Source organism: Bos indicus x Bos taurus, chromosome 21, assembly GCF_003369695.1.
Source record: "Bos indicus x Bos taurus breed Angus x Brahman F1 hybrid chromosome 21, Bos_hybrid_MaternalHap_v2.0, whole genome shotgun sequence".
Taxonomy (NCBI): domain Eukaryota; kingdom Metazoa; phylum Chordata; class Mammalia; order Artiodactyla; family Bovidae; genus Bos; species Bos indicus x Bos taurus.
In genome coordinates, this window is record NC_040096.1 from 17,910,336 (window position 1) to 17,934,923 (window position 24,588).

The 24,588-nt window shown below is 39.8% G+C and overlaps 1 protein-coding gene across 2 annotated transcripts in view; it reads left to right on the top strand.

Moving 5' to 3' along the window:
- The window catches only part of AGBL1 (ATP/GTP binding protein like 1), a 928,519-nt gene extending 904,306 nt beyond the window's left edge, over positions 1 to 24,213 (top strand). For both annotated transcript variants that reach the window (XM_027520902.1, XM_027520903.1), the window contains exon 23: positions 22,686 to 24,213. In XM_027520902.1, the coding sequence (XP_027376703.1) occupies positions 22,686 to 22,896 (211 nt within the window). In that variant the 3' untranslated portion in view covers positions 22,897 to 24,213. The remainder of the gene's footprint in view (positions 1 to 22,685) is intronic.
- The last annotated feature ends 375 nt before the right edge of the window (positions 24,214 to 24,588 follow it).

The window sequence follows — 24,588 nt, forward strand, 5'->3', positions numbered from 1 at the left end:
TTTATTTTTTTTAAATTTTATTTTATTTAACTTTACAATATTGTATTGGTTTTGCCATATATCAAAATGAATCTGCCACAGGTATACATGTGTTCCTCATCCTGAACCCTTCTCCCTCCTCCCTCCCCATACCATCCCTCTGGGTCGTCCCAGTGCACCAGCCCCAAGCATCCAGTATCGTGCATCGAACCTGGACTGGTGAAGATTTCTCCTTTGTTAAATTAGTTTCCATCCTGTTGTATCTTATTGTGAACTTTTTTTTTCAAATCTTACTTCTTTCCAGGGTATTTCTTCCATTTGAGGACTATCACCTTTTAGCTATTATCTTTTTGAATATTGCCTCTTACCAATTTACTCTGAAATCTACTTCTAGACATATTTCTTATTGTTTATTAATTCTCTGCTTAAATGGGTCTTTTGTGCCATTTAAATGTTCCTCTGGGTTGTTCACTGTATCTTTCTTTCTTTTTCTTTTTTTTAGAGAGAATCTGTTTAATTTTCAATTTTATCTTTTCTTTATCAAGAATGACTTCTGCTTTCATTATGATTCCAGAACTTATCTAGTTTCTTAATTATTTAAAAAATGCTTACTCAGTAGTCTTTACCAGATTGTCAAATGATTTCAACCTTGTAGTGTCTGTTTTTGATGCTTTATTTTATACCTATACAAGGAAGTCTCTTTCTATTACTATATTCTCTGAGACTTTTTAATCTTTAATGGGTGTTAATTTTGTCAATTTTTTTCCATAAATTTATATGGTCATATGATTTTTCTTCTCTAGCTTGTAAATACAGTGGATTACACTTCTTAATTTTTAAATATTAAGCCAATCTTACATTCTTGGAATTAAACCCATTTGGTCAGCTTATGCAGTTCTTTTTATAGAATACTGAATTCAATTTGCTGATGTTTTGTTAAGGATGTTGCATTTATAGTCACTAGAAATATCGGTATTTTCCTTTCTTTACACTCTGTCTGCTTTAAGTATTAGAATAATACTTGACTCTTAACATGAATGGAAAGTCTTTCCTCTTCTTTTATTTTCTGAAAGCGAGTGTGTAGTTTACTTAAGTCTTCTCTAATCATGTAGAATTCTGCAGTGAAAATATCTGGTTCTAGAAAACTCTTTTTCAAGATGTGTTAAACTATGAATTCAATTTCTTTACTAGGTACAGGGCTATTCAAATTATATATAATATTGGGTGAAATGTGGTAATTTTGCTTTCAGGGGAAATTGATTCATATCATATAAATTGTCAAATTTATGGTTATGAAGATTTTTTGTGGCATCAGTTTTTATTTAGATCCTTGCAGTGTCTATAATCTTTGTGTGTGTGTGTGTGTCGGAGAAGGCAATGGCACCCCACTCCAGTACTCTTGCCTGGAAAATCCCATGGATGGAGGAGCCTGGTAGGCTGCAGTCCGTGGGGTCTCTAGGAGTCGGACACAACTGAGCGACTTCACTTTCACTTTTCACTTTCATGCATTGGAGAAGGAAATGGCAACCCACTCCAGTGTTCTTGCCTGGAGAATCCCAGGGATGGGGGAGTCTGGTGGGCTGCCATCTATGGGGTAGCACAGGGTCTGACACTACTGAAGCGACTTAGCAGCAGCAGCAGTATGTGTGTGTGTGTGTGTGACCTAAGTCACTTCAGTCGTGTCCGAGTCTTTGCAACCCTATGGACAGTAGCTCGCCAGGCTCTTCAGTCCATGGAATTCTCCAGGCAAGAATACTGGAGTGTGTTGCCATTCCCTTCTCCAGGGGATCTTTCTGACTCGAGATCGAATCTCTGTCTCTTGTGTCTCTTGCATTGTCAGGCAGGTTCTTTACCACTAGCGCCACCTGACAAGCCCCAAATCTATAGTCCCTCCTTTATTCCTGATATTGGTAATTAGTGGCTTTCTTCTTTTCAGTATAGTTAGAGGTTGGTAGTTGTATATATCTTTTCAAACAGTCAGCTGTTCATTTCATTGATTTTATCTATTTTTTTTTGTTTCTATTACATTGATTTCTGCCCTTATCTTTATTGTTTCTTTCTTCTGTTTGCTTTAGTATTTATTGTTGTTGTTCAGTCACTCAGTCATGTCCGGCTCTTTGCAACTCCATGGACTTGCAGCACTCCAGGCTTCCCTGTCCTTCACCATCTCCCAGAGCTTTCTCAAACTCATATGCATTGAGTCAGTGATGCCATCCAACTATCTCATCCTCTGTTGTCCCCTTCTCTTCCTGCCTTCACTCTTTCCCAGCACCAGGGTCTTTTCCAATGAGTCAGTTCTTCACATCAGGTGGCCAGAGTATTGGAGCTTCAGGTTCAGCAAAAGTACTTCCAATGAATATTCAGGGTTGATTTCCTTTAGGATTGACTGGTTTGATCTTCTTGCGGTCCAAGGGACTCTCAAAAGTTTTCTCCAACACCACAGTTTAAAAACATTAATTCTTTGGTGCTCAGTCTTCTTTATAGTCCAACTCTCACATGCATACATGAGTACTGGAAAAACCATAGTTTTGACTAGACAGATCTTGTTGGCAAAGTAATGTCTCTGCTTTTTAATATGCTCTCTGGGTCTGTCATAGCTTTTCTTCCAAGGAGCAAGTGTCTTTTAATTTCATGGCTGCAGTCACCATCTGCAGTGATTTTGGAGCCCAGGAAAATAAAATCTGTCACAGTTTCCATTGTTTCCCCATCTATTTGTCATGAAATGATTATTTTGCTCTTATTTTCCTACTTTCTTGAGGTGTAGCTTAGATTTATGACTTAGACGTTTCTAAGGTATGCATTTATTGCTATAACTTTTCCTCTCACCATGGCTCTCTCTGTGTGCCACAAAATTTGATATATTGATATATTCATTCATATATATGAATATATATGCAGATATTTTGACCTCCTGAATTTTCTTATCTACTTTCCAAATGTTTGGAAATGTTCTTTTTGTTTTTTATTTCCAGCTTGATTCCTTTGGTCAGAGAACCCAGACTGCACTATTTCAGATCTTTTAAATTTGTTCAAATGTGTTTATGGCTCAAGATATGGTCTGTCTTGATATATATTTTATCAGCATTGGAAAATAATAGGTATTCTGCTGTTATTTGGTGGAAAGTATGTTATAAATATCAGATCTATATTGTTGGTTAATGATGTTGTTGAACTCTTCTATGCCTTGACTGATTTCCTCTCTAGTTGTTTAATCGCTTGTTGAGAAAGGAGTGAAGTCTTGAATGATAATGATAGTTTTGTCTAATTCTCCTTTCAAATCTATTAGATTTTGCTTCATGTAATTTGTACTTCTATTGGTTGGTACACATGCATACAAGAATACTCTGACTTTTTGATGTATTGACATTTTTATCATCATATCCCTTTATTTCCCTTGTTATTTTCTTTGCTCCGATGACTATTTTATTTGATGTTATTAATACAGACACTCCTGGTTTCTTTTGATTAATGTTTGCATGGTGTATCTTTTCCATCCTTTGGGTTTATATCTATCTATTTCATGATACTTTAAGTGAAGTATTATGAATGGCATACAGTTGGGTCACATTTTTAAAATCTACTTTGACAATCTTTCTTTTTTTTTCTTTTTCTAATTTTGTTTTATTTTTAAACTTTACATAATTGTATTAGTTTTGCCAAATATAAAAATGAATCCGCCACAGGTATACATGTGTTCCCCATCCCGAACCCTCCTCCCTCCTCCCTCCCCATACCATCCCTCTGGGCCGTCCCAGTGCACCAGCCCCAAGCATCCAGCATCGTGCATCGAACCTGGACTGGCAACTCGTTTCCTACATGATATTTTACATGTTTCATTGCCATTCTCCCAAATCTTCCCACCCTCTCCCTCTCCCACAGAGTCCATAAGACTGTTCTATACATCAGTGTCTCTTTTGCTGTCTCGTACACCAGGTTATTGTTACCATCTTTCTAAATTCCATATATATGCGTTAGTATACTGTATTTATGTTTTTCCTTCTGGCTTACTTCACTCTGTATAATAGGCTCCAGTTTCATCCACCTCATTAGAACTGATTCAAATGTATTCTTTTTAATGGCTGAGTAATACTCCATTGTGTATATGTACCACTGCTTTCTTATCCATTCATCTGCTGATGGACATCTAGGTTGCTTCCATGTCTTGGCTATTATAAACAGTGCTGCGATGAACATTGGGGTACACGTGTCTCTTTCCCTTCTGGTTTCCTCAGTGTGTATGCCCAGCAGTGGGGCTGCTGGATCATAAGGCAGTTCTATTTCCAGTTTTTTAAGGAATCTCCACACTGTTCTCCATAGTGGCTGTACTAGTTTGCATTCCCACCAACAGTGTAAGAGGGTTCCCTTTTCTCCACACCCTCTCCAGCATTTATTATTTGTAGACTTTTGGATCGCAGCCATTCTGACTGGAGTGAAATGGTACCTCATAGTGGTTTTGATTTGCATTTCTCTGATAATGAGTGATGTTGAGCATCTTTTCATGTGTTTGTTAGCCATCTGAATGTCTTCTTTGGAGAAATGTCTATTTAGTTCTTTGGCCCATTTTTTGATTGGGTCGTTTATTTTTCTGGAGTTGAGCTGTAGGAGTTGCTTGTATATTTTTGAGATTAGTTGTTTGTCAGTTGCTTCATTTGCTATTATTTTCTCCCATTCTGAAGGCTGTCTTTTCACCTTGCTAATAGTTTCCTTTGATGTGCAGAAGCTTTTAAGGTTAATTAGGTCCCATTTGTTTATTTTTGCTTTTATTTCCAATATTCTGGGAGGTGGGTCATAGAGGATCCTGCTGTGATGTATGTCGGAGAGTGTTTTGCCTATGTTCTCCTCTAGGAGTTTTATAGTTTCTGGTCTTACATTTAGATCTTTAATCCATTTTGAGTTTATTTTTGTGTATGGTGTTAGAAAGTGGTCCAGTTTCATTCTTTTACAAGTGGTTGACCAGATTTCCCAGCACCACTTGTTAAAGAGATTGTCTTTAATTCATTGTATATTCTTGCCTCCTTTGTCAAAGATAAGGTGTCCATATGTGCGTGGATTTATCTCTGGGCTTTCTATTTTATTCCATTGATCAATATTTCTGTCTTTGTGCCAGTACCATACTGTCTTGATAACTGTGGCTTTGTAGTAGAGCCTGAAGTCAGGTAGGTTGATTCCTCCAGTTCCATTCTTCTTTCTCAAGATCGCTTTGGCTATTCGAGGTTTTTTGTATTTCCATACAAATTGTGAAATTATTTGTTCTAGCTCTGTGAAGAATACTGTTGGTAGCTTGATAGGGATTGCGTTGAATCTATAAATTGCTTTGGGTAGTATACTCATTTTCACTATATTGATTCTTCCAATCCATGAACATGGTATATTTCTCCATCTATTAGTGTCCTCTTTGATTTCTTTCACCAGTGTTTTATAGTTTTCTATATATAGGTCTTTAGTTTCTTTAGGTAAATATATTCCTAAGTATTTTATTCTTTCCGTTGCAATGGTGAATGGAATTGTTTCCTTAATTTCTCTTTCTGTTTTCTCATTATTAGTGTATAGGAATGCAAGGGATTTCTGTGTGTTGATTTTATATCCTGCAACTTTACTGTAGTCATTGATTATTTCTAGTAATTTTCTGGTGGAATCTTTAGGGTTTTCTATGTAGAGGATCATGTCATCTGCAAATAGTGAGAGTTTTACTTCTTCTTTTCCAATTTGGATTCCTTTTATTTCTTTTTCTGCTCTGATTGCTGTGGCCAAAACTTCCAAAACTATGTTGAATAGTAATGGTGAAAGTGGGCACCCTTGGCTTGTTCCTGACTTTAGAGGAAATGCTTTCAATTTTTCACCATTGAGGATAATGTTTGCTGTGGGTTTGTCATATATAGCTTTGATTATGTTGAGGTATGTTCCTTCTATTCCTGCTTTCTGGAGAGTTTTTATCATAAATGGATGTTGAATTTTGTCAAAGGCTTTCTCTGCATCTATTGAGATAATCATATGGTTTTTATTTTTCAATTTGTTAATGTGTTGTATTACATTGATTGATTTGCGGATATTGAAGAATCCTTGCATCCCTGGGATAAAGCCCACTTGGTCATGGTGTATGATCTTTTTAATGTGTTGTTGGATTCTGATTGCTAGAATTTTGTTAAGGATTTTTGCATCTATGTTCATCAGTGATATTGGCCTGTAGTTTTCTTTTTTTGTGGCATCTTTGTCAGGTTTTGGTATTAGGGTGATGGTGGCCTCATAGAATGAGTTTGGAAGTTTACCTTCCTCTGCAATTTTCTGGAAGAGTTTGAGCAGGATAGGTGTTAGCTCTTCTCTAAATTTTTGGTAGAATTCAGCTGTGAAGCCGTCTGGACCGGGGCTTTTGTTTGCTGGAAGATTTTTGATTACAGTTTCAATTTCCATGCTTGTGATGGGTCTGTTAAGATTTTCTATTTCTTCCTGGTTCAGTTTTGGAAAGTTGTACTTTTCTAAGAATTTGTCCATTTCTTCCATGTTGTCCATTTTATTGGCATATAATTGTTGATAGTAGTCTCTTATGATCCTTTGTATTTCTGTGTTGTCTGTTGTGATCTCTCCATTTTCATTTCTAATTTTGTTGATTTGATTTTTCTCCCTTTGTTTCTTGATGAGTCTGGCTAATGGTTTGTCAATTTTATTTATCCTTTCAAAGAACCAGCTTTTGGTTTTGTTGATTTTTGCTATGGTCTCTTTTGTTTCTTTTGCATTTATTTCTGCTCTAATTTTTAAGATTTCTTTCCTTCTACTAACCCTGGGGTTCTTCATTTCTTCCTTTTCTAGTTGCTTTAGGTGTAGAGTTAGGTTATTTATTTGACTTTTTTCTTGTTTCTTGAGGTGTGCCTGTATTGCTATGAACTTTCCCCTTAGGACTGCTTTTACCGTGTCCCACAGGTTTTGGGTTGTTGTGTTTTCATTTTCATTCATTTCTATGCAAATTTTGATTTCTTTTTTGATTTCTTCTGTGATTTGTTGGTTATTCAGCAGTGTGTTGTTCAGCCTCCATATGTTGGAATTTTTAATAGTTTTTCTCCTGTAATTGAGATCTAATCTTACTGCATTGTGGTCAGAAAAAATGCTTGGAATGATTTCTATTTTTTTGAATTTACCAAGGCTAGCTTTATGGCCCAGGATGTGATCTATCCTGGAGAAGGTTCCATGTGCGCTTGAGAAAAAGGTGAAATTCATTGTTTTGGGATGAAATGTCCTATAGATATCAATTAGGTCTAACTGGTCTATTGTATCATTTAAAGTTTGTGTTTCCTTGTTAATTTTCTGTTTAGTTGATCTATCCATAGGTGTAAGTGGGGTATTAAAGTCTCCCACTATTATTGTGTTATTGTTAATTTCTCCTTTCATACTTGTTAGCATTTGTCTTACGTACTGTGGTGCTCCCGTGTTGGGTGCATATATATTTATAATTGTTATATCTTCTTCTTGGATTGATCCTTTGATCATTATGTAGTGACCTTCTTTGTCTCTTTTCACAGCCTTTGTTTTAAAGTCTATTTTATCTGATATAAGTATTGCTACTCCTGCTTTCTTTTGGCCCATATTTGCATGGAAAATCTTTTTCCAGCCCTTCACTTTCAGTCTGTATGTGTCCCCTGTTTTGAGGTGGGTCTCTTGTAGACAACATATGTAGGGGTCTTGTTTTTGTATCCATTCAGCCAGTCTTTGTCTTTTGGTTGGGGCATTCAACCCATTTACGTTTAAGGTAATTACTGATAAGTATGATCCCGTTGCCATTTACTTTATTGTTTTGGGTTTGAGTTTATACACCGTTTTTGTGTTTCCTGTCTAAAGAATATCCTTTAGTATTTGTTGCAGAGCTGGTTTGGTGGTGCAGAATTCTCTCAGCTTTTGCTTGTCTGAAAAGCTTTTGATTTCTCCTTCATACTTGAATGAGATCCTTGCTGGGTACAATAATCTGGGCTGTAGGTTATTTTCTTTCATCATTTTAAGTATGTCTTGCCATTCCCTCCTGGCTTGAAGAGTTTCTATTGAAAGATCAGCTGTTATCCTTATGGGAATTCCCTTGTGTGTTATTTGTTGTTTTTCCCTTGCTGCTTTTAATATTTGTTCTTTGTGTTTGATCTTTGTTAATTTGATTAATATGTGTCTTGGGGTGTTTCTTCTTGGGTTTATCCTGTTTGGGACTCTCTGGGTTTCTTGTACTTGGGTGATTATTTCCTTCCCCATTTTAGGGAAGTTTTCCACTATTATCTCCTCAAGTATTTTCTCATGGTCTTTCTTTTTGTCTTCTTCTTCTGGAACCCCTATGATTCGAATGTTGTAGCGTTTAATATTGTCCTGGAGGTCTCTGAGATTGTCCTCATTTCTTTTAATTCATTTTTCTTTTATCCTCTCTGATTCATTTATTTCTACCATTCTATCTTCTAATTCACTAATCCTGTCTTCTGCCTCTGTTATTCTACTATTTGTTGCCTCCAGAGTGTTTTTAATTTCACTTATTGCATTATTCATTATATATTGACTCTTTTTTATTTCTTCTAGGTCCTTGTTAAACCTTTCTTGCATCTTCTCAATCCTTGTCTCCAGGCTATTTATCTGTGATTCCATTTTAGTTTCAAGATTTTGGATCAATTTCACTATCATTATTCGGAATTCTTTATCAGGTAGATTCCCTATCTCTTCCTCTTTTGTTTGGTTTGGTGGGCATTTATCCTGTTCCTTTATCTGCTGAGTATTCCTCTGTCTCTTCATCTTGTTTAAATTGCTGAGTTTGGGGTGTCCTTTCTGTATTCTGGCAGTTTGTGGAGTTCTCTTTATTGTGGCGTTTCCTCACTGTGTGTGGGTTTGTACAGGTGGTTTGTCAAGGTTTCCTGGTTAGGGAAGCTTGTGTCGGTGTTCTGGTGGGTGGAGCTGTATTTCTTCTCTCTGGAGTGCAATGAAATGTCCAGTAATGAGTTATGAGATGTCTATAGTTTTGGGGTGACTTTGGGCAGCCTGTATCTTGAAGCTCAGGGCTGTGTTCCTTTGTTGCTGGAGAATTTGCTTGGTATGTCTTGCCCTGGAACTTATTGGCCCTTGTGTGGTGCTTGGTTTCAGTGTCGGTATGGAGGCATTTGATGAGCTCCTGTCAATTAATGTTCCTTGGAGTCAGGAGTTCCCTGGAGTCAGGGTTTGGACTTAAGTCTCCTGCTTCCGGTTATCGGTCTTATTTTTACAGTAGTTTCAAAACTTCTCCTTCTATACAGCACCATTGATAAAACATCTACATTAAAGATGAAAAGTTTCTCTACAGTGAGGGTCACTCAGAGAGGTTCACAGGGTTACATGGAGAAGAGAAGAGGGAGGAGGGAGTTAGAGGTGACCCAAATGAGATGAGGTGAATCAATAGTGGAGAGAGTGGGCTAGCCAGTAGTCACTTCCGTATGTGCACTCCACAACTGGACCACTCAGAGATGTTCATGGGGTTATACAGAGAAGAGAAGAAGGAGGAAGGTAACAGAGGTGGCCAGAAGGATAAAAGGGGGGAATGAAAAGGAGGGAGACAGATCCAGCCAGTAATCAGTTCCCTAAGTGTTCTCCACCGTCTGGAACACACAGAAATTCACAGAGTTGGGTAGAGTAGAGAGGGGTTAGGGAGGAGACACAGGCGACCTGGTGGAGAAAAAGGAGAGTCCAAAGGGAGAGAGAGCAGTCAAGCCAGTAATCTCACTCCCTAGTGAAAAATGCGTCCTGAAGATTGGGTCCTTAAAGGTACAAAATTGGTAACAAATACATAAAAGCAAAAATTAAAAATCTAGAGTAGAGTTTGGAATTTCAAAAATACGAAGTTAAAGAAAAGAAGAAGGAAAAGAAAGAGAGAAAAAACAAACAAACAAAAACAAACAAGGTCGCGAAAATTATAAAGAAAGTACAGGTACAAAATTGATAACTAATACCAGAAAGCAAAAATTAAAAATCTAGAGTAGAGTTTGGAATTTCAAAAATACGATGTTAAAGAAAAGAAGAAGGAAAAGAAAGAGAGAAAAAACGAACAAACAAAAACAAACAAGGTCGCGAAAATTATAAAGAAAGTACAGGTACAAAATTGATAACTAATACCAGAAAGCAAAAATTAAAAATCTAGAGTAGAGTTTGGGATTTCAAGAATACAATGTTAAAAAAAAAAAAGAAGAAGAAGAAAAATAAAGAGAGAAAACAAACAAACAAATACGAACAATGTCACAAAAATTATAAAGAAAATACAGGTACAAAATTGATATCAAATACCAAAAAGCATAAATTAAAAATCTAGAGTAAAGTTTGGAATTTCAGATATACAATGTTATATAAAAGAAGAAGAGAAAGAAACAGAAAAGAAGAAAAAAAAAAGTCACGGAAATTATATAAAAAAAAACTATAGGTACAAAATTGATAACATATACCAAAAAGCGAAAATTAAAAATCTAGAGTAGAGTTTGGAATTTCAAAAATACAATGTTAAAGAAAAGAAGAAAAAAACAAAAACAAAAACAAACAAACAAAAAAAACAAGGTCAAAAAATTATAAAATATATATATATGAAGTTTGCTGAAGAAGAAAAAAATAGGGTCTTTTTTTTTTGCAAAGTAATAGGTTATAAAAGTGAAAATTAAAGGAACAAGAGAGGACTTAAAAAAATTTTTTTAATTAAAAAATAGAAAGAATGATCGTAAAAATTATAAAAATATATCTAGGACTTTTTTGGGTTTTTTTTGTGGGTGTTGTGGGTTCAGTTCATTTTTGGCTAGTTCCTTGGTCAGATTTATATTTCTCAAGATCTATAGGCCCCTTCCTATGTAGTCTGTAGTAACCACAGGGTTTTGATCTATTGCCTGTAGCTTCCAAGGCGTTTCCCTCTGTTATATCTTCTTCTGTTTGCTAGTCTCTTCAGTATCTGGTTTTCGCCCTGACACAAAGGGCACGGTGGAGGACACTTTTTTTTTTTTTTAGGCTTACTTGTTCAGGCGCGCTGTGGGGAGGGAGGGAGGGATGCTGCAAACAAATAACACTGGCGTGGGCTCGCAGTGCCTCAGCCACCCCGGGTCTGCCCCCGCTCACGGCGCGTGTAGCCTCCCTGTCCACACTGCTCGGACTCTAGGTTGTTCCGCCGGGAACAATCCGAGGCTGGCCCTGGGCTGCATGCACCTCCCAGGTCCAAGCCGCTCAGCTTCAGGCACTCGGGTAGTCCTCAGAGGCGCAGACTCAGTTGGGCCTGCGTTTTGTGCTCTTCCCAGGTGATGAGGTGTTTGGCGAGCGCCAATGCTGCGACTTATCGCCTCCCCGCCACTTGGTTATCTGGGTGTAAAACCGGCGCACCTTCTCAGGCAGATGTTGACCGTCCAGACTCCCAAGAAGTTTTAGTTAGCAAAGAAGCCTGCTTACAGTTTTATAGATAATGTCTCTCTGGGGCTGCGATTGCCCCCTTCCGGCTCTGGCTGCCTGTCACCGGAGGGGGAAGATCTGCAGCCGGCTATCTCTGTTCAGTCCTTTGTTCCGTGCGCAGGCCTGGCGGTCTTAGGTTAGGGCTGGCTTTTCGCGTGGTAGATATCCCACAGTCTGGTTTGCTAGCCCAAATTATTTCGCTCAGATAGCGCTCAGGGTATTCATGCCAGATTCTTACTCTCAGCGATGCAGCCCACGCCGCACCTCCCTGCCCAGCCCCGGTTTGCTAATGGCGGATGCAGGCGTCTGCGCTGCTTCTCCGCTGGGGGAGTTACCGTAGGGCTCGCAATCTGCAAGTTTTAATTGTTTATTTATTTTTTTCTCCCTGTTATGTTGCCCTCTGTGCTTCCAAAGCTCGGCACAGATTCGGCAGTGAGAAGGTTTCCTGGTGTTTGGAAACTTCTCTCTTTTTAAGATTCCCTTCCCGGGACGGAACTCCGTCCCTCCCTCTTTTGTCTCTTTTTTTTTTGTTTTTAATATTTTTTCCTACCTCCTTTCGAAGAGTTGGGTTGCTTTTCTGGGTGCCTGATGTCCTCTGCCGGCATTCAGAAGTTGTTTTGTGGAATTTACTCGACGTTTAAATGCTCTTTTGATGACTTTGTGGGGGAGAAAGTGTTCTCCCTGTCCTACTCCTCCGCCATCTTGGCTCCTCCCCGACAATCTTTCTTTTAATTCATATATATGAGAAACACTGGGAAGGAAGAAGCACAAGCTGGAATCAAGATTGCCGGGGGAAATATCAATGACCTCAGATATGCAGATTACACCACTCTATGGCGGAAAGTGAAGAGGAACTAAAAAGGCTCTTGATGAAAGTGAAAGAGGAGAGTGAAAAAGTTGGCTTAAAGCTCAACATTCAGAAAATGAAGATCATGGCATCTGGTCCCATCACTTCATGGCAAACGGATGGGGAAACAGTGGAAACAGTGTCAGACTTTATTTTTCTGGCCTCCAAAATCACTGCAGATGGTGACTGCAGCCATGAAATTAAAAGACGCTTACTCCTTGGAAGGAAAGTTATGACCAACCTAGATAGCATATTCAAAAGCAGAGACATTACTTTACCAACAAAGGTCTGTCTAGTCAAGGCTATGTTTTTTCCAATGGTCGTGTATGGATGTGAGAGTTGGACTGTGAAGAAAGCTGAGTGCCAAAGAATTGATGCTTTTGAACTGTGGTGTTGGAGAAGAGTCTCGAGAGTCCCTTGGACTGCAAGGAGATCCAACCAGTCCATTCTGAAGGATATCAGCCCTGGGATTTCTTTGGAAGGAATGACACTAATGCTGAAACTCCAGAACTTCGGCCACCTCATGCGAAGAGTTGACTCATTGGAAAAGACACCGATGCTGGGAGGGACTGGGGGCAGGAGGAGAAGGGGACGACAGAGGATGAGATGGCTGGATGGCATCACCAACTCGATGGATGTGAGTTTGGGTGAACTCCGGGAGTTGGTGATGGACAGGGGGACCTGGCATGCTGCAACTGATGGGGTCACAAAGAGTCGGACACGACTGAGTGACTGTACTGAACTGAACTGGATAGACAATTGTATAGCATTTAATGTTATTGATAAGTTGTAGCTAATTCTTCCATTTTATTGTTTGTTCTTTCTCCCTTTTAGTCTCTAGTTTTGTTTTTTCCTGGTTCCTTGTTAGTGGGTTTTTTAAACAATTCTGTTTTTATTTCTTTATAAGACCTTGAGTGTTATCTCTACATATATATTTTTGTGTTGTAGCTATTACATTTTACATGCATAACTTAAAACCTAGTGGTGTCACATTTTTACCAGTTCAAGTGTGGAAAACTTTCCTCCTTTGTACATCCCTTTACCTTCTCATTTATTATATAATTAGCTTAAATATTTATATGAACTGTAACACACTGTATAATTTTGTATTACAAACTGTAATTTTGGATCCAACCGTCAAACATAATTTTAATAGTTCAAGAGGGAAAAAATCTATTGCCTGTATTTATATTTTTACTCTTTTGTTATTCTTTCTCCCTTTCTCATATTCCAACATTATAATCTTATTCATTCATTTCTGTTTAGGGGGTTTCCTTTAGCCATCCTGTTAAGGTAGGGTGGCAACAAATCCTCAAAATTTTACTTTATATGAAGATGTCTTTATTTTCTGTTCATTTCTTGAAGGCTATGTATATATATATTTGTATTTAAGAGTACTGGGTTGGTAGATTTTTTTTTTTTTCAAATTTGAAAAACGGTGTTCTGTTTTATCATTCCCCCTATGGTTTCTGATGAGATCTCTGCTGCCATTCAAATTATTTTTCCACTATAGTGCTGTGACCCTACACTTTCTCTCACACTGGTTTCAAGATTTTCTTTCTCTTTTTTTTTTCTTTTTTAGTTTCAAGATTTTTAGTTTGTCTTTAATTTTCAGCAAACTTATTACCTGTCTTATCAGGTCTCCTTGGGTTTATCTACTTGCTCAGTATTGTATTTGTAGGTTAATGTCTTTTGCAAAGTTTAAAAAGTTTTCAGCCATTACTGTTTTGAATATTTTTTTTTAATTCTCTTCTTTTGGGACTGCTGAAATGAATATTGTAGATCTTGTCTTGATATTCTCTTCATTGTTTTAATCTATTTTCACTCTGTTATTCACATTGTATAATTTCTATTGTTCTATTTTCAAGTTCACTGATTCTTTCCTAAGTTCCTCCCATTCTACTGTTAGCCTAACCATTGAATTTTTTAATGTATTTTTAAAATATCTATATTTATTAGTTTTAAAATTTCCATTTGGTTCTTCTTTATATGTTCTGTTTCCTTATTGGTACTTTCTGTTTCTTTGTCAAGTTTTGCATTTCTGTTATTGTATTTCTCACTTCTACAATTTCCTCCGATTCTTCTTTATGCTCCTTATTTTTTGATGATATTTTCTATTTCTTTATTAAGACATTCAGTTATTTTTTCCTGTCTGTCACAATGACTCAGTGAAATACTTAAATGATGTCTGCTTTCAAATCCTTGTCAGATAATTCTGACATCTGTGTCATATTGCTGTTGGCATCTATTGGTTGTCTTGGTTGATATAATGAGTGAAATCTGAACAATTTGGGTATTATTCTATGAGAATATCAGTTCAGTTCAGTTCATTTACACAGTCGTGTCCGACCCTTTGCAACCCCATGGACTTCGGAACACCAGGCTTCCCTGTCCATCACCAACTCCTGGAGCTTGCTCAAACTCATGCCCATCGAGTTGGTGATACCATCCAACCATCTCATCCTCTGTCGTCCCCTTCTCCTCCTGCCTTCAGTCTTTCCCAGCATGAGGATCTTTTCCAATAAGTCAACTCTTTGCATCAGGTGGCCAAAGTGTTGGAGCTTCAGATTCAGCATTAATCCTTCCAATGAATATTCAGGACTGATTTTCTATAGGATTGACTGGTTTGATCTTGCAGTCCAAGGGACTCTCAAGAGTCTTCTCTAACACCACAGTTCAAAAGCGACAATTTTTCAGTGCTCAGCTTTCTTTACAGCCCAACTCTCACATCCATACATGACTACTGGAAAAACCATAGCTTTGGCTAGATGGACTTTGTTGACTAAGTAATGTCTCTGATTTTTAATATGCTATCTAGGTTGATCATAGCTTTTCTTCCAAGGAGCAAACGTCTTTTAATTTCATGGCTGCAGTCACCATGTGCAGTGATTTTGGAGCCCCCCAAAATAAAGTCTGTCACTTTTTCCATTGTTTCCCCATCTATTTGCCCTGAAGTTATTGGACCAGATGCCATGATCTTAGATTTGTGAATGTTGAGTTTTAAGCCAGCTTTTTCATTCTCTTTCACCTTCATCAAGAAGCTCTTTAGTTCCTCTTCACTTTCTGCCATAAGGGTGGTGTCATCTGTGTATCTGAGGTTACTGGTATTTCTTCTGGCAATCTTGATTCCAGCTCGTGCTTCATCCAGCCCAGCATTTCTCATGATGTACTCTGTGAAGAGCTGACTCATTTAAAAAGACCCTGACGCTGGGAAAGATTGAAGGCAGGAGGAGAAGGGAATGACAGAGGATGAGATGGGTGGATGGCATCACCAACTCAATGGACATGACTTTGAGTAAACTCCAGTGGGTTGGTGATAGACAGGGAGGCCTGGCATGCTGCAGTCCATGGGGTCACAAAGAGTCGGGCACAACTAAGGGACTGAACTGAACTGAACTCTGCATATAAGTTAAATAAGCAGGGTGACAATATACAGCCTTGACACACTCCTTTCCCAATTTGGAACCAGTCTGTTGTTCCATGTCCAATTCTAACTGTTGCTTCTTGACCTACAGACAGATTTCCCAGGAGGCGAGTAAGATGGTCTGGTATTCCCATCTCTTGAATAATTTCCCACAGTTTGTTGTGATCTACACAGTCAAAGACTTTGGCATAATCAATAAAGCAGAAGTAGATATTTTTTTCTGGAACTCTCTTGCTTTTTCTATGATCCAACGGATGTTGGCAATTTAATGTCTGGTTTTTCTGGCTTTGCTAAATCTAGTTTGAACATCTGAAGTTCATGGTTCATGTACTGTTGAAGCCTGGCTTGTAAATTTTTTACCATTACTTTGCTAACATGTGATATGAGTGCTATTGTGCGGTAGTCTGAACATTCTTTGGCATTGCCCTTCTTTGGGATTGGAATGAAAACTGACCTTTTCCAGTCCTGTGGCCACTGCTGAGTTTTCCACATTTGCTGGCATATTGAGTGCAGCACTTTCACAACATCATCTTTTAGGATTTGAAATAGCTCAACTGGCATTCCATCACCTCTCCTGGCTTTGTCTTGGTGATGCTTCCTAAAGTCCACTTGACTCCACATTCCAGAATGTCTGGCTCTAGGTGAGTGATCACACCATTGTGGTTTTCTGGATCATGAAGATCTTTTTTGTATATGAGAATAAGACCCATGAGAATATAGGCCTTATTAAACTCTCCTGCTTGGACTGGGCTCCTACAACACCACTCAGACAGGAAAGGAAGGAATCTTGTTATTACCACATGAAAGTGAAACTCTAGGTTTCCCTTAGGCTCCATGGACACCCATGGTGCTGAGAACTCCTTGCTACTACTCAGTTCAGTTCAGTCACTCAGTCGTGTCTTACTCTCTGTGATCCCATGAATCGCAGCACACCAGGCCTCCCTGTCCATCACCAACTACCGGAGTTCACTCAGACTCATGTCCATCGAGTCAGTGATGCCATCCAGCCATCTCATCCTCTGTCGTCCCCTTCTCCTCCTGCCCCCAATCCCTCCCAGCATCAGAGTCTTTTCCAATGAGTCAACTCTTCGCATGAGGTGGCCAAAGTACTGGAGTTTCAGCTTTAGCATCATTCTTTCCAAAGAAATCCCCGGGCTGATATCCTTCAGAATGGACTGGTTGGATCTCCTTGAAGTCCAAGGGACTCTCAAGAGTCTTCTCCAACACCACAGTTCAAAAGCATCAATTCTTCGGCGCTCAGCCTTCTTCACAGTCCAACTCTCACATCCATACATGACCATTGGAAAAACCATAGCCTTGACTAGATGGACCTTTGTTGGCAAAGTAATGCCAACAAAGTAATTACTACTACTGGGCACTAGTGAATGCTTTTGCCTTAACCAGGCCTTCACTAGTATTGTTCTGGGTGGAAGCAGTGTGAGTACCTTGTGCTATTGGTCTGCTTTAAAACTGGTAGTGAATGGTCTTGTTATCAATAGTTGTGTTTGGAAGTTCATGCTCCCCTACAGGGCCCCCACTGGTATCAGTGGGTAAGAAACCATGTTCGTGCCCCTTGGAGATGAAAGTTTTGGCTCTTTTCTACCTTCTCTGATGCTTCCTTAGCTTCCTTGTAATTTTGGACATTAGAATGCAGTCTGATGAGAGCAGAAATCTAGCCTCACCACACCTCTATTGGCAGGATAAGGCTAGGACTGCTGGGTTTTTTTGGTTTTTTTTTGGTTTTTTTTTTACCCACTGTGGGGTTTGGTTGGAATAGAGCTTTTATAATTTAAAACTTTTTTTAGTGAAGTCACTCCATTTTTTAATCATTTGGATAAAGAGAGCAAGTTCTTGTCAGGGATTTTTTTGTCTTGTTAGCATTGCCAGGCTGTCAGCTTTTCTAGGTCCAAGACTAGAGTATGTGAGGCCAAAAGAAAATCCAGGGAACATACCACCCCTTTGACCAGTAGGCCCCCATCTAGTCTGGTCTCTTCTCTCCACATTTCATCCATGTTTCAGTTTGTTTAATATATAATATCCAGAGAGGGCTATGAAGAGGAAAAGGGAGAACCTTCTGTTTATCTAGAAGTGGGGAGTCCCTGAATATGCTTTGTGGTTCTCTAACTCATCAGGATATTTACACATTTGGGCAAATAAGTGAGAGATATAATTAAACTACTGAAGGATTCCCAGGTGCACAAGTGGTAAAATTCCTCCCTGCCAATGCAGGAGACACAGGAGATGCAGATTTGATCCCTGGGTCAGGAAGATCCCTTGGAAGAGGAAATGGCAACCTGTTCCAGTATTCTTGCCTGGAAATCCCAAAGACAGAGGACCTGGTGGGCTACAGTACATGGAGTCACAAAGAGTTAGACATTACTGAGCACATAAGCACAGGCTTTCTTAATTTATAAATATATAAAAAATATATAAATGTATTTAACATATAGATACATAACATATTAATATGCATTATATATAATATATAAATATATTAATAATATATAATTTTATAATATATTATACATTGTTCATTATACACTAATTATTGGATGAGCCAGAGAGTTTGTCCTGTTTTTTCAGTAGCATCATGCAGAAAAACATGAGGGAACTTTTCGACACCTCAATATATATTTAAGCTATATATTATGCAATATTTTATATATTTAAGCTATATATTATGCCAATACTTTGGCCACCTGATGCAAATAGCTTTCTCATTTGAAAATCCCCTGATTCTGGGAAGGATTGAATGTGGGAGGAGAAGGGGACAACAGAGGATGAGATGGTTGGATGGCATCACTGACTCAATGGACACAAGTTTGAGTAAAGTCCAGGAGTTGGTGATGGACAGGGAGGCCTCGCATGCTGCAGTCCATGGGGTCACAAAGAGTCAGACATGACTGAGCGACTGAACTGAACTGATTATACTTATTTATAAATATGAATGACAAAGGAATCCATATTTATTTAAAATTACTAAAATGTACTGACAATTAATTAATGGCTTATTAATTAATGGTTTAATTCATACATAAAACTTATGAATGTGGGATCAAGATGACAGGACAGGATGATTCCGACCCTACCTCTGTTCATGGCCACACCTCTACAGCTACATACAAATTGTTTCCCTCTGAAAAAGATCTGAAAATTAAATGACCTGCTTTCCACTACAAAGAATTAAAGGAGCACATTGAGAATGGCAGGAAAGTTTGAGACAGAGCCCTGGCAAGAATTGTGCCTGAAAACCAGCATGCAACAGAGGACATGGAGAAATCTCATTGAGCTAGTGCTTCTATCAGAGGAGCGAGGGGCTGGTGTCCTACCCAATGCCTGGGGTCTGCACCGGAGGGATGAACCGCTAAAATGTTTGGCTAAGGGATCCAACCAGGCTGGTGTCCAAAGTGCTGTTAGAATCTGAGACTTCCCTTCTAAACGACTCACATGTTGTCTTACCCACCCTGAGACACAGAGGAAAAAAAAAGAAAAATAGCAGCTTGAAAAGTGCCTGGAGTGTATGTGAGAGAGACTCATTTGCTAATCTAAAAACATGTGCTGGAGGGGCAGGGATCTTTGAAAATTTTCTCCAGAGATGGAGGTATTGATAGGTGCCCTCTCCACATACTCTGCTGGCATAGGCAAGTAAGCTTGGAGAGAGCACCCTCCTGCTGCCTTGCTAAGATGGACAGGAGCCAGTGGTCATGGTACTATATCGCTGCCCTGCTGAAGCCAGAGAGCCAGGTGGTTGCAGTACCCGCCTCCTCCCTGGCTGGGGCTGGCATGTGAGAGTGGTCATGGCACTTGCCCACTCCCAGCCTAACTTCAGCATAAGCATGCAAGCAACACACTTTCCCGCTGCATTGCTGAAACTCATGGATGTGCACAGTCAAGATATTTTTCTGCCACCTTTCTGAAGCCAGGGAAGGAGCCCTGCTTCCCACCCTCTCCAGTTGCCTTGCTAATGACAGTAGGTGTGTGTAATATACACAGGGGACTAGTTATCTATCTATCTCATACATCTACTATCTATTTCAGGTATCTGTCTATCTATCTATCACCTATCTGGGAGTCCCAGGTAATGCTAGTGTAAAGAACATCCCTGCCAATGCAGGAGATGTATAAGACGCAGGTTCAATCCATGGGTTGGGAAGATCCCTGGAGGAGGGTATGGCAACCCACCCCAGTATTTTTGCCTGGGAAATCTCATGGACAGAGGACCCACGTGGGCTATAGTCCATGGAGATGCAAAGAGTTTCTATTATATTTTCAGCACATTCTAGGTGTTCTGTCAGTTCATTTCAGTTCAGTCACTCAGTCATGTCTGACTCTTTGCGATCCCATGCATCAAAGCACACCAGGCCTCCCTGTCCATCACCAACCCCAGGAGTCCACTCAGACTCATGTCCATTGAGTTAGTGATGCCATCCAGCCATCTCATCCTCTGTTGTCCCCTTCTCCTCTTGCCCTCAGTCCCTCCCAGCATCAGAGTCTTTTCCAATGAGTCAACTCTTCGCATGAGGTGGCCAAAGTACTGGAGTTTCAGCTTTAGTATCAGTCCTTCCAAAGAACACCCAGGGCTGATCTCCTTTAGAATGGACTGGTTGGATCTCCTTGCAGTCCAAGGGACTCTCAAGAGTCTTCTCCAACACCACAGTTCAAAAGCATCAATTCTTCAGTGCTCAGCTTTCTTCACAGTCCAAGTCTCACATCCATACATGACCACAGGAAAAACTATAGCCTTGACTGGATGGACCTTTGTTGGCAAAGTAATGTCTCTGCTTTTCAATATAGAATGATATAAATATGAATCAAAGGCAGGGGCCTTATCACAATATAAGACTATATAAACACTATTAAAGATCAAAACAAATTAAGTGAATATATGAAAATTTATATTTAGAAGAAGGCATTTCAATAAGAGAGTCATTCAATGGAAATTAAGATGAGCTTTTACAGTTGATCTATCTTATTTGGCTGGATGTTGAGGAGTTGGAAGATTATTTTCGATATAGGAAATTGTCTGTGTGAATAATCAAGACTTGAAAACACATTCAGCCTGGTATGTTTGAATGATCACAGTAGGAATGGTCTGCTAACTTGCCTGTCATAGGCAAGGTCCAATGCCATGGGAGACTGGAGCAGACTCCACAGTGGAGGGGAGGCAGGGCTTTGTGAGGGGATGAATGACTCTGCTGGTAACTCATGGACACCTGCCAACTGGACCCTTTAAGAACATCCCATCCACTGATGCTCATATTGCATTAGTAAGCAAGCCTGAGTTCTTGCAAGTTACTGTAAATAGTGCTAATTTGAAATGGCATCATAAAAATTATGTTTTAGAGAAACTATTAGTGTTGCCGATTGGGAAGGTTTTGTAATAGTAATTGCAGCAATGAAGGAGTGAAGCAGCACAGCTCAGTTCCTACTCACCTTCACCACCACGTTTCACCATCTTTTTCAGTATCCACAATAGAGGGGAATTACAATTTGTTGATCAGTTTTATTTTGGAGAGCACTCCACTAGGTTGCATCCGTGTGTCCTCTTATTTGGTATTCATAACAACGTTTGAGTTATTATTATTGCCCTTCTGTGAGGTGAAAGGGATTTTCCAAGGTCCCCTGGTCAGGATCATAAGTCAGGTTCTTGACCTTGTACGGCATTGTCCCCTCAACACTGACCATGTTGGCGGTTGTGTTAAAGGCACTTGGTGTCCTTGCCAACTTGAGCTTGTGTTACGACTGGACGGGTCTTACCTTCCTTTACCCAACTGCTTTATCACCCACCATTCAGCCTGTAAGGTATGATAACAACTTAATGCTGTGATGCTGTGGAATCAAGATTCAGACTCCTTCTCTTTCCTCTCCATTCATGAAATGTTCCCCCAGACCTTCAGCTTAGGGTACTGAGTACCCAGAGAGCATGCAGTGGCTCCTAACGTTAGTGAACAATTAAGAAACTGGCCTCTGATTCATTTCCCAAGCTGAAATGTAACCATGCTGCTGATTCCCTATTTTCATTGTTTATGGCGAGGCAGGTGGATGAACATCTCTGCCTGATTTATGAAGAGCTTGCCTTCTATAAATCACAGAGTGGAAACCCAGCCTGCTGCTAATCCTAATTGGTTAAATCCTAAGTAGGGAGTGATTAAGAAGTCTTCAGGAAAGAAGGTACCTCATGCAAATGAGGAGGATAATACAGTTCCTTGGGAGGAAATTTCTCCTGCTCATAATATACGGTCCGAGCTTGTTCATTCCTGCCACTCCCTTCTGACTCCTGTTGGTCAGTATCTGTGATCTTCCACTTGTGAATAAACTGGAGGGAGATCTGGGAGATGATGCAGGCATTCAAACATAGTGGAAAGAGAGTGCTATTTCTCCACTTGTTCTCTCCTTTAATGTCCACCTGGATTAATTTTTTTTTTTTAAATTTCAATCAGGCATCCACCATGATGAAGGGCTAGCTGTGAAATATGACTTATAGTGCTGTTCATTATAGTGGGAAACATTAAAGATTTTTTGCATCCTACCTATCAGCATTCCAGTGCCACTCTTTCCTGGGCATAACTGACATGACACTCACAGAGAGTCAATGACAGCCACCTCTGATTTTTCACTTTGAGCCTCAAGGACCCTGATGATGTTAAATAGATGAGACCATTCCTAACTCGTGATTGGAAATCTTCTGATTGGACTTAGACATGCAGACTCTGCTAGCTAACGAAGAAGGGAGCCTGTAGATTTTACAGATTTTTCTCCCCCGTTGCAAGCTAGTGGTTGAGAACACAGGGAGCTATATGCAACACGTTGAAAGGAGCGGGGGGCTCTTGAGATTAGAACTCAGTGAAGATAATCCCCACCCTCTCTTTTCCAACCAATTATAAATGTTCTTTTCTTTGGATAACATCTCTTTTCGTCTTCCCCTCCTTCCTCTCCACTTCCATTTTTATTCCCCTTCCCCTCTTTTTTTCCTCCCTTTTCCTTCCCTCCTTTCCTCTCCTTCCTTTCTTCTCCATGTTTTCTGGGAACTCATGGCAGAGGCAGCAGCAACAGCAGCATCGCTTCAGAACTGGATGACGAGCCTCCCTGCCTGGAAGAGATTGAGTACGGAACCGGAACCGACAGCAGCTTGGACCAGGAAGGGAGCTTCTCAGAGCTGGACCGGCAGATCCAAGCGTGCGCTTTCCACAAGGATGAGGGAGACAAAGAAGAGGAGGGGACAGGGAAGGGAAGAAAAGCCATCCCGTAACTCTGAGGTTCATTGCAAGTTCTGTGCCTCTGGCCACTGAATTAGCTGCCATGCTGCTGCTTTGCCATCAGACACACACAACGTCAGCACAGAAAGCCCGAGTGAGGTCAACATCCCTACAGCCAGATTTTGTTCTACTTTCACTATGCGTTGAGGGTGGCTACTTCTTAATCACAGCATTTTACATATTGGGTTGGTCAAAACATTCAATCGGATGTTATGGAAAAACCCGAACAAATGTTTTGGCCAACCCAGTAGTTAGATGGCTAGATGTATGCTGTCATTATGCTAGAATGGGAGACTCTCAAAATTTCCATGGGTCCTCTAAAGACTGTTCTGAGCTCTTTTCCATCTCTGCTTGAAACCAGAATGGACTAGAAGTAGAAGGAGTTCAACTTCCTTCGTGTCTTCTCAATGAAAATTCTAAGTGATCATTCACATTGTTCTCTATATGAGGGTTATAGCCTCCTGCTATCTTCCTATTATACCATCTGAGCTCCTCAACCCACAGCAGGAGCCCCCTTGAGACTCTGAGGGTCCTGACAGGGTCTTCCCTTGCTGGGTGATTGAACATGGAAGACTGTACAATTGAGTAATCATCCTTGGTCTGTTTTAATAGTATCTATTTTGCGGATCCAGTAAAGGCCAGGAGCTGTCCTATTGGAAGGGGCATAATGGTGAATAAGACATGACCAAAGTCTTTACATGAATAAAACATGGCCAAAGTCTTTACAAATTTGAAAATGCTATGAAATTCAGGCCACTTACCATTATCCTAGAAGGCAGCAAGGCACAGTGGACACTTCATTCATTTCAGACTCAGATAGATGTGGCTCATATCCGAGATCTGGCATTTGCTTGTTATGAGAACCAAGGCAAGTAATCAAATCTCCCTAAACTACAGTTCAGTGGAGATGAGCGTGTCTATATTACAGAGTTATTGTGAAGATGAAATGAAATCGTATGTAAAAGTACAGAGTTTGGCACGTTGTAGACAATAAAGTTGGTTTATTTTACACCGTAACACAGGCAGAACATGCTATGGAAGTATTCTCAGTTAACAAAACAGACTATGGAGTCAGTTGGTTAGGAAATACTCTCTCTTCCTGGAGGGGATCAGGGCAGGAGTTTCTGTCGGAGCAGAGCCTAGGAGGCTGCTGTCACTTAGGGCAAGTGAAAATGCAGCAAGGCCCTGCAACAGAAAGATGGAAACAGTTTGAAAATAGAAACAATGCTATGTGCAGGGCTAAAGCATAAAGGATGAGAAGAGACTGGGAAGGCAGATTAAAAGGGAGGATAAAGTGGAGATAATATGTTAAAGCAAATGTATGTTTGTCCAGATGCCATTCGTATTTTGTGATGATTAGGTTTGGCTGCAAGAGATGGACAATCCAAAACAGCATAGTAGCTTTTGTAAGATAGAAGTCCATTTGTCTGTCATGTGGAATTCCGGATATAGGCAGACCAGAGCAGGCACCAAGAGTGCCTGGTGCCAGGCACTCAGCTTCAGCAGCCTTCTAGCCCTCATTGTGTGTTGCTTCTCCTCTTGGTCTCAGACAGCTGCGGAAGCATCACACTTTGCATTTCCCAGTCAGCATTAGGAAGGACACAAATAGGATATCATCTTCTTCATATTTCCAAAATTATGCATACCACTTCTACTTAACCTCACCATCCAGAAAGTGGTCCTAG